The 10,802-nt window shown below is 42.5% G+C and overlaps 1 protein-coding gene across 4 annotated transcripts in view; it reads left to right on the top strand.

Moving 5' to 3' along the window:
* The window catches only part of WWC3 (WWC family member 3), a 126,382-nt gene that overhangs the window by 20,788 nt on the left and 94,792 nt on the right, over positions 1–10,802 (top strand). For 3 of the 4 annotated variants that reach the window (XM_025202527.1, XM_025202526.1, XM_025202528.1), the window contains 2 exons: positions 3,002–3,078; positions 6,365–6,444. In XM_025202527.1, coding sequence (XP_025058312.1) covers positions 3,002–3,078; positions 6,365–6,444 — 157 coding nt within the window. The remainder of the gene's footprint in view (positions 1–3,001; positions 3,079–6,364; positions 6,445–10,802) is intronic. The other variant, XM_025202529.1, reaches the window with a different exon arrangement.

The following is a 10,802-nucleotide window of genomic DNA, read 5'->3' as shown; positions in this document are numbered from 1 at the left end:
ATGTAGAGCTGGGGGGGGGGTGCTACATGCTCTGGAGGGCCCCAACATCCCCCCCCCAACTCTGTTTTGTTGTTAGTTTCAGTGCCTTGAATAAATATACACTGTGTTGCAAAGTTGTAGACTCACTTGGGGTAGGGGATTTCCAGGTTCTTGGAATGCTGTGTGACCCTGATGCTCATGGTGTTGGCAGGTGGGAGGGGGGCATGGGTGCTCTGACCTCCCTACCAAATAACTTTAGGGCTTTTCAACATCTGCCCTAAAAAGCTATTTTGTTTATTTCACCTTCCAACTGCAGACCCTTGAGTTGTTGGGTCCCAAGCTTGATTGTGGTGGTGAGAGTTGAGGGGCAGCCAAAAGCTGTGGGGGAGGGCAGATGTATTTTTTCCCCTGCTTGTGGTATGTGGAGGTCTGGGGGCTGAAGTGCCCAGGGTCTGTAGCAGGAATCTGAAATTGAGAAGGTAGCTTTCCAAGCACAGTTGGAAAAGTTGGAGAGTTTTTGCGGTACCCCAAAGTACCCATCCTCCAGTGAACCATGAGCAGGGGCCCAAATACATACCCAGCATCTGGCAACCCTTTCATTCCCACTATTGTCTGCCCCAGATGTGCCTGAGACCCATATCCAGGATCTCTAAGGGGGAAGTAAAACTGACACAGAGGTTTTCTGCTTCTGTACTAGGTAGGTTGTAGAGTCCTGGCTGCATTCCAGCGCAGCCCCTTGCCCCGTTTTTGGGGGGGGATGAAGTGAAGTGCAGTTTGGGGTGCCTGGAAGACTGAGCAGATACTAGGCATGAAATGCTCTGTTATCATGTAACATTTTTCTGGTTCATGGAGGACTGGTTCAAAACTGCACTTGATTTTCCCATTGTACTTTTAAAAAGTTCCAGGAAGCTTTAATTGGTTTTAAGTGGCCTTGCATGTCTAGGCTTGAGGGGTTTAAAGTGGATTTAGGATGTTCTATTACATCTGTCCACGCTCTTGCTCTCCTAGTTGCTTCTTGACTCATCCTGGAGACACTGCACTGTGACTATCTATTCTGACCCATTCCTAAACCAGCTCTGTGTATGTCATACCTCCCCCACACTATTCATGCTTTGGGAGCTAACTTTCCATTTGCATGATTAAGCTTTTTCCTGATAATTCCATTAACTGATGGTTATTAACAGTTAATTTCATCCAACAGTGTCAAAGCACTTAAAAGTCAACTTTGCATACACTTAACATTTTTTACAGTTATGTGCATCAATAAATGTAGCCTTGCCTTGGAAGAAGAGTTAACACGTGTAATTTTAATCAGTACACAGTTCAGTATAGAAAGTAAACAATTTTATCTGGACCAAAGATAATTTACCAGTTGAAATATATTATAGGGTGACTTGAAAACTTGCATGTTTACTATAAAGAACATGTTGGCATATGAAATGGTTCAGTGCCTTAGCTAAGCCAGTCAAGGCCTCTAAGAAAACAGAGAGGTGTCTTTAGATAGACACTCTAATGAAAACCTATGATTAAATTCCCTCCCTTCCATTTAGAAGTTGTAACTCTGAGAGGAAGGAAAATTTTGAACTGCAGAGTGTCATGTCATTGCATGTATTGAGATGCTACCAGGTCAGGTATAATCAGTTTGTGATGATTAATACTGAAACCAATTGATTTTTTTGATTAAAAAAATAATTCTTCAAGGTTTCTGAAATGTATGATGCTGTGTTTTTATATGTTTTATACCCATTTGGTATCAGATTGATTCTTATTTAATTAAGTGGCCCAAACTTTAACCAGTGATACAGTTTTTATATTTATTGTGTTAGTCACCCAACAGTTAAGTCATTTTTGGCTGTTATAGTTATTTGTGAAATGTGGGTCAAAAGCGGTGGTAAATAAAGTGTGTTATCCTAGGATCATTAGGGGTGTATGAAATGGGCCGTATTTGATTCAGATTCGGCCCAAAACAGGGACAGTGATTTGATTAGTTAATTTGGATCACTGTCCCGATTTGATTCAGCTGAATCCAAATGAAGATTCAATGCTGATTTATAGAATCAGTGATTCGGCCACAGACAGTTTTAAATGTTTTTTCTACATACCTCGAAGTACCAGGTGCAGCTCATGAACACTGCAATGGTGGGACGAATGGAGCATCTCACCGGAGTGTGGAAGGGGCCCCCCTGTGTGCTTGGCAGCTAAACTAAAGCCCCCCCCCCCCCTGCCCCTCCCCAGATCTGGGAGGCATCAGTAGCCAAGCTGGGAGAGGGGGTGCAGGGGAACCTCCACATGTTCCCCGACAGACCCGGAAGTGCTTCTGTTCCATTTCTGGGTCTGTTGCTGAGTGCGGTGGGGACCTTCTCATGCTCTTGTGGGACACTCCATCCGCCCCATCATCTCAGTGTTCACGAGCTGCCTGGTACCTTGAGGTATGTAGAAAAAACATTTAAAGCTGTGTCTATGTCCAAATCTCTCTGAATCGATTCAGAGCATTCTGATTCGATTTGGAGAGATTACATTTGTTACATTGTTATAAAGGTATTTACAGTAAAGACAAATAAATGAAAAAATCATTGAACATACTCTTTCAACTTTTTGGCTGTAAAAAATAAATAATTTGGGTGCAGGCATTAGTGTTTTGTTCAAAACAATTGCTGCACGCACTTTTTTTTAACCAAGTGATTATAGTTCTTCCCACTCCTGCTTAAAGAGAGCAGTTTGGAATCTGTTTGCAAATAAATTTGTTTCCTCCTAGATTAAGAGAGAATTGTCTTGGGAACCTGAAATGATTTGAAGGCCACCTTTTTTTTTTTTACTTTTATTTATTTATTGTCTGGATATAATAAACATTTAAGCATATGCTTGACTTCTGAGCGTGTGGTTACATGATATGAACAGGACCATGGAGTTTTAGAAATGTATTGAATTGGTCAGTCTGCAGTGGCATACTATGTGCATATATTTTTACTTAATGCACTGAAGAATGAATGCTTTATTGTACCATTGTTTTCAATCTTTTTAGCATTTTCTGGATTTTCAACTAATACCAAGTATGATCCATATCAGATTAAAGCAGAAATAGCAAGCCGTCGTGACAGAGTGAGTAATCTTTTTTTCTATAGCATTACAAAGTTAAAGGAGCAAGGAATATGGATATATAATGATATGTGTGCATACAAACTTACATTTTTTTCAGTAATGTAATTTGTGGTAGGTGAGGAGGGCACCTGCCTCAGGTGTCAACACTGGGGTACCAGAATGGTGCCTCTCCCCGTCCCACCCTCGTCTCCTCACCCTGCCACCATTCTAGCAATAACTGCAGCCCTGGCTGCTACTGTTTCAGCGGCAGCTGGGTGCTGGGATACCATGCTGCAGCTCTATCAGCAACAACCAGGATGAGCAGCACCAGCACCAGCTGAGGACTTTTAAGTCCCCAGGGCAGGTAAGACTCCTGCTTCTTCCCCCAGCTCCCCAGCCTGCTGCGCAGGGAACAATCCTGGTTAGTTATGCCTCTGCTTATTTTATTAATGTTAAGCTAAGTTGTGTGGGCATGCTTTCTAAAATTGAATACTTTTAAAATGTTGCTATTCTAAGCAGTTTAATTAAAAAAATGTAATATTTACCATGTCACAGTCACTTGCAAAGCAAACTAGGTCATTTTACAAGCATATAGAATTTTCTGATATGAATGACACCGTGTACAACTTGAATTTTGAAAAAAAATTCTTTGTCTCAGTTTTGTCACCAGGAGTAAATATTTTGCAGTCCAAATAGTATTTCCATTTAACACTTATGCAAACCAATTGTCATCTTATTTTACAGTTATGTTCATTAGGCTCCTAGGGGTGTAACCGAGGCTATCGTTTGTATTTGGAACGTCATTAGCCATATGGTTACTCATTCAGTGGGAGCACAAGCCAGGATGAATTTTATCTCACTGGACCAGAGCTGTTTTATAAAGGAATAAAAGCAAAAGCACCTCACAGTAATAATATATTATTCTAAGTACAAACAGAGAACGTCTTTCTGTCATAAGGTGCCATTTTTGTTTGTCATTTTTCAGAGCAGAAGCATACTTTAGGATGCTGTCTTTTCTAAAGTAGATGGAAGTGGCAGAGATACATTATAGGTGGCTTTCTAAAATCCATTACACTCTTAATAGAAAACAGGAGAAATCTACATGTTTAACTGTGCAGTAGATTCCAGTAATTACAAAATATAGTGTATAACTTAAAGTTCCCCAAAATCTTTCTGAATTGAGTGTTTCATTTATTAATGCATAAAGGGGAGCTTAGCATGCTAGACGTTCAACACATGAAATAAATAAAATACATATCTCTTATGGGTGGTGGACCTGTTTTTGTTTTTATCAAATACTGATCAACTTTCCACTTAAGTGTTTCTGTAAATAAATCCTATTCACCACCCATCAAAGGTATTTAATCTATCTGTATGTGTTTACAAAACAGTATGTAGTTGAGTTAATGTGCAAAAAAAAAAAAGAATCCAACAAGAAAATTGAGTTTGACTTGTCTCAGATAAATTGACCCAGTTTGTTTAAAGAGGGTTTTCCATTTATGTATAGATTATGCCTCATTGTCTCCTCTAATTCATTAGCAAAGTGACAGTGGCCTTGAACAGGCATTCATTTCTAGTGGTGGAAATTTCTGGGAAATTTCCTGGAAGGGATGGAGCAGTGGGCCAAAACCCTCTGCCTGCTCCCCAGCTAGTCACCTCTACAGAAGCACACTTGTGTTTACTCAGTTTCTTTTAGGGGAAGCATGTACCCTCCGGAAGAAAGCTCTTGCAGGTGTCAATCTGCAAGGGAGGGACTGGAGAAAGTCTCTTGCAAGAAAAAACACTCCTAGTCTGGTCCAGGAGGGGAATGGAGCAGTGAGTCAAAGCCCTCTACCCATTTCCCAGACTAAGGTTGGGGAACAAACAAGGAGCGCAGCTGCTCTTTCACTCTGCTCCTGGTGATGGGAGAAGAGTGAGAGAACAATCTCTCCACCCTCTTCCCAGACCAGAGTCCCTGGTCTGGGGCATGGGTTGGGGGCTTTGACTCTCTGTCCACACACGTGTGTTAGGTGACCTTTTGCATGTTGAATTAATATAAAGAATACAACATACTGAACACTAAGAGCATTTATGGATAAGATATTAGCCATATGGTTACTCATAAAAATAAGACAAGCCAAATGTTAGCTATTTATTATCTGATGAGGTTTGATGATACAGTGATTTTTCACTCTGTTTGATGAAGGATGAGGGAGAAGTCATGTTAATCATTTTGTCATCTACTGATTTACATAGAAATTGTATCAGTGTCCTGATAAGTTGTATATGGCACCCTAAATCCTGTTTATTTACCTTGGTTTTTTTCACATAAAACAGCTTTGAATTTAAAATACAATTTAGGAAAAATAAATCCCTGAATACAGAAACATCTGTAGTTCATGTGAGAGTTTTACTTTTTTATTTTATTCCCATTTAGGATATGTTATTTCTGGAGGAAATATTTTTGTTTTAATCTTTGTTTTAAGTGCATCTCATATTTGAATGAATATAGTAGTGTTTATTTTTAGACTCTTTTCCTGTGGCAGCATAGTAACCATTGTAGTACAGTGTCTTTCCCAAACCTACTTTTCAAACTAAATTTTTAAAACAGGTATGCAAAACCACACCTAACCTCAACATACCGTGTCTTTCTTGTATATGTATTAAAATGAACACAGATTAAAGAATGACAATTAAGGTAGTGAAAACTGCTAGTTTATCTCCCCAGGCATGTACCTGAATCTTTGGAGCACTATAATAAGTAGCTGCTTGTTGTACTATGATGCAAATTACCATTTAGGCAAGTTTCACTTTGCCTTTGTGTGAGTTTTATAATACAAATAAAAAATGCGACAATAGTTAAATGTTCTTCCTAGAGACATTAATATTCTTCCCACGTGAAAAATCCATAAAATTGAACCTCTTCCCCTTTCCAGCTGCTTGAGCTGGTTTCTTGTAAAATACTTCAAGTATAGCCTGGGAGGTCTATGGGCACTTGTCTACTACTACAAGAAGACATGGGAAATTGCCTGTGGACTGGGACTGGCTGGTCGTTAGTACAAGTGATTGCAGATAGCTTAAGAATAGATTATACAAGCAAACTGCTGTTTTGTAAATATGTTAGTGGTGTGGATGTTGGATTGGATTTTATTAATGTTTCTGCATAGTTTTGATTTCTTTGTCCATGGATTTAAAAAAAATATTAAATGCGATCACTTCTTTAGTTTGAACAGTACAGTAACTCAAGTTTTTGTATTTTTATAGAAAAATTATAGCTTTTTAGTGAGGTGCTATTACACAGTTTTGCCTAATTTTTTTTTGTTTCAAGCTTTCTAGGTTAAAACGAGAGTTGGCACAGATGAAACAGGAATTGCAGTATAAAGAGAGAGGAGTGGAAACATTGCAAGAGTGAGTCAAGGGGTTTTTGTTTCTCTTGTATGAATTTCTTGTTACTGAATTGGAAATGTTTCAGGACTTCAGTTAATATGTAACCTGCTGCTATACATTTTTAAATCAGAATTATTCTGCTTTACAGTGTTTTCTCCTTGATAAGACAAAACTATGCATTCAAGACTGTTTCAGATTAGTTTAGGTTATTATTCCATTAGCTATTGTGTGAGCAAGTTTTATGCTCACATATTAACCAAAATGTAGTCTTGAATTATGCAAAGTATGGAGATTAGTAAGTTTAGAACAGTCGTAACATCTAAAATATTAAAAAAAACCCGTATAGTAATTTCATTTAGAGGTCTGTGTAGATTTAGTTCTGCCCTAATATTCCAACTATTATTACAACTTTATGAGTTTTCTTTATTAATTGCTGACTTTCATGCAGCAGTCCAAACATAAATAGAAGCTTGCTTTCTTCATCTTTCTTCTGCTTGCTAATATGTACTATATAATCAATAACAGATATACAAGTAAGGGGAAAATGAATATAAACAGTACACACCTAATAATATATAAATACTTATCTCATTAGCGTTTTTTTGCTTTAAAGCATACACTGAAAAGAGTAGCATGGCCAGAGGACTTCACTGACAAGATAAGCTAGTCATTCTTAGTCAAAATATATTAAAAAAAACTATATAAGAGTAATCCTTAAACCTAGAAGCAAATAGATGTATATAGCATCCTCAAGACCAATTGGTAATGTATTAGGAAAAGTCAGAAGGTAAAAGGTAAATGTTTAATTCCCTGAAAAATAATCACATTAGGGCTGGAAGGGACATCGGAAGATCATCGAGTCCAGCCCCCTGCCCAAAGGGCAGGAAGTCAGCTGGGGTCATAGGATCCCAGCAAGATAAGCATCCAGTTTGCTCTTGAAGGTGTTCAATGTAGGCGCTTGAACCACCTCCGGTGGCAGGTTGTTCCAGACCTTGGGGGCTCGGACAGTAAAGAAATTCTTCCTTATGTCCAGCCTGAAACGGTCTTGTAGTAGTTTATGACCGTTCGATCTAGTCATCATCCCTTGGGACGCTCTGGTGAACAAACGTTCCCCCAGATACTGGTGGTCACCCCTGATAAATTTATAGGTGGCCATCCGATCACCCCTGAGCCTGCACTTTTCCAGGCTAAAGAGCCCCAGGGCTCTCAGCCTGTCATCGTAGGGTCTGCTTCCCTGACCTCTGATCATGCGCGTGGCTCTTCTCTGGACTCTCTCAAGCTTCTCCACATCCTTTTTGAATTGTGGAGCCCAAAACTGGACACAGTACTCCAGCTGCGGCCTCACTAAGGCCGAGTACAGGGGGAGAATGACGTCCCGGGATTTGCTTGAGAAGCATCTATGGATGCAAGCCAGCGTTTTGGTCGCTTTACTAGCCGCCGCATCGCATTGCAGGCTCATGTTCATCTTGTGGTCAATGATGACCCCCAAGTCTCTTTCTTCCATAGTGCTAGCCAACATAGCACTGCCGAGCCTATAAGGATGCTGCGGGTTTTTTTTCCCAAGGTGGAGAACCTTGCATTTATCGGCGTTGAACACCATCAGATTCTCGTCCGCCCACTTGCTGAGCCTGTCCAGGTCAGCCTGGATAACCTGCCTGTCTTCTGGTGTGGATGCTTTGCCCCAAAGTTTGGTGTCATCGGCGAACTTGGCCAGTTCTGATCGCTTCTGACTCCAGTGTCCACATCATTAATGAAGATGTTGAACAGTATGGGTCCAAGGACAGAGCCTTGGGGGACCCCACTGGTCACAGGACACCACGATGAGTGACTTCCATCGATTACTACCCTCTGGGTCCGACCCCGGAGCCAATTTTCCAGCCAGTGGATCGTGGAGGACCCAAGGCGACAATTGGCCAGTTTCTCCAAGAGGCGATCATGGGACACCAGATCGAAGGCTTTTTTGAAGTCAAGATATATGACATCAATCTCTTCTCCCTTGTCCAGGTGATAGGTCACCTGGTCGTAGAAGGAAATGAGATTGGTCAAGCAAGACCTACCCGCAACAAACCCGTGCTGGCTATCCCTTAAGATGTTGGCGTCGGCCAGTCCATTAAGGATGGCCTCTTTAATAAACTTTTCTAAGATCTTCCCCGGGATAGAAGTCAGGCTGATGGGCCTATAGTTAGCCGGATCCACTTTCCTCCCTTTCTTGAAGATAGGCACCACATTGGCCTTCTTCCAGTCTTCGGGCACTACACCAGAGTGCCAAGAGTTTTCAAAAATCCGTGCTAGAGGCTGGGCTATGATGATTGCGAGCTCCTTGAGTACCCTGGGGTGAAGATTGTCAGGGCCAGCTGACTTGAAGGTATCCAGGTTCTCAAGACGTTCCTTCACGAAGTCAGCATTAATGGAGGACAGGGGATCGCCCTCACCCGGACTTCCCTGTCCCGTAGCGGGCATGGGCGTCCCATGGGACTGATTAAAGACCGACGCAAAGTACCTATTTAATAGGTTGGCTTTTTCCTGGGCGTCAGTTGTCAGTTGCCCCATCTGGTTCAGCGGGGGTCCAATGTTGCCCCTGCTTTTCCTCCGGCTCCCCACATATCTGAAAAAGGACTTCTTATTGTCCTTGATGCTCAAAGCTAGCTGGAGTTCAGTTGCAGCCTTGGCTTTCCTGGTCTGCTCCCTACAGGACCGGACCAGTGCAGAATAATCCTCCTTGGAGGTGACTCCCATCCTCCACCCTTTGTAGGCCTTTCTTTTTAGCCTCAGGAGGTCTGCTAGGTCCCTGGAGAGCCAGGGGGGCTGCCGTGCCCTCTTGTTGCCTTTCCTCCGAGATGGAATAGACTTAGTTTGTGCATTGAGGATTGCTCCCTTGAGGAGCAACCACTCTTCTTGAACTCCCCTCTCCCTGTCGTCATGGTCCCTTAAGGCCTCACGGACAAGCCTCCTGAGCTTGTCAAAGTCGGCTTTCCTGAAGTCAAGGACTTGCGTGTTGCTGACCGACTTGCCAGCTTTTCGGCGGATAGTGAAGGTGATCAGCTCGTGGTCTCTGTCACGCAGCTTCCCGTTGATCACTAGGTTCAACGATTCAGTTGTTTTGTTTTTTTTTTCTGATGGACTAGTCACTATATAGGAAAAAGCCAAGATTAAAAAAGGGGGGGCTTAAAGGCAACTCTAAATATACCTTAAAACTACATATTTTATATGACTTTCAGAGAGATAAAATTATGAATCTCAGTGTTAATGTTTGTGATATTAAACCGTATTAAATTGCTCGCTTTGGGGTGGGAAGGTGATAGTTCAGTTTCTACTAAGTATTGATACTTTGGGAATCTGATTTGATCAACCAGCGCTTCTTGTAGGCACTGTGTTCAAACACAAGTATTCTTTCCGTGACTTCTCATTAGTTGATGACATTGTGATACTATGCTCACTCTGTCCTGCTTTTTACACACACACACACACACACACACACACACACACACACACACACACCCACGTCACTGCACTGCGAATCTTAGGGTGCTGATTCGATACAGAGGAGGTTTGGCCCGAATCTCCAAATTGAATCAGGAGACAAGTAGAAAGGTCTGCATTGATTCAAAGCTCTCTGAATCGATTCAAAAAAAGATTTGGACAGCTGAAGAGATTCGGGCAGTCCCCACTTGCCGCCTCAGGGAGCTGGACCTGGACTCTGTGCTGGTAAGTAGGGGGCTGGAAGAGGGGGGGGACCTCCACCAGGCCCCATCTCCTGCCTGCTCCCCCAGCCCCAGCTTCCAGTTCTTTAAAAAAAAACAAACATCCCTGCTTTCACCTACTGCTGCCAGGTAGGAAGGCGATTCCCACTGCCCCTCACTGCCCTGTGCTGCATGGGGGGCTCTCTCACAAGCTCCCATCCCCCGCCCACTGTCCCAGACCCATTTGATAGCTGTCCTGCCCAGCCCCAGCTCCCAGTTCTTTAAGAAAGAAAGAAAGAAAGACTTTTGACTTTTGACTTTTAAGAGACATTTATTCCCGGGTGGGTGATCACTCGGAGCCAGTAAAGAGCATGTGCAGGTATGCCCGAAGATCTGGGCCTCATGAATGCCGGGGCTCATGTCCTGCAGGGCCTGCCCGTACACTCTAAACTAAACAAAACAACACACACACACACACCCCCACAAAAAAAAACACAACGAACATTCGGACTATATTGACTTTTTTACAGTTCTGCCAGCGGGGGACACCCATGAGTCCTCAGGGGTCGCCCCGCATGAACCAGAGTCCAAGGCCTTGGCCCACTTGAGGCGTGCCTGCAGCTTGAACAGCTGGTGGTCTCACAGTACGAGGACCAGGTGTCCCGCCTCGACTCGGCACAGCGCCCCCTCGAGGGCCCC

The sequence above is a fragment of the Alligator sinensis genome, unplaced genomic scaffold, assembly GCF_000455745.1.
Source record: "Alligator sinensis unplaced genomic scaffold, ASM45574v1 scaffold312_1, whole genome shotgun sequence".
NCBI classification, from domain to species: Eukaryota; Metazoa; Chordata; order Crocodylia; family Alligatoridae; genus Alligator; species Alligator sinensis.
This window is presented reverse-complemented; position numbering and strand designations above follow the sequence as displayed.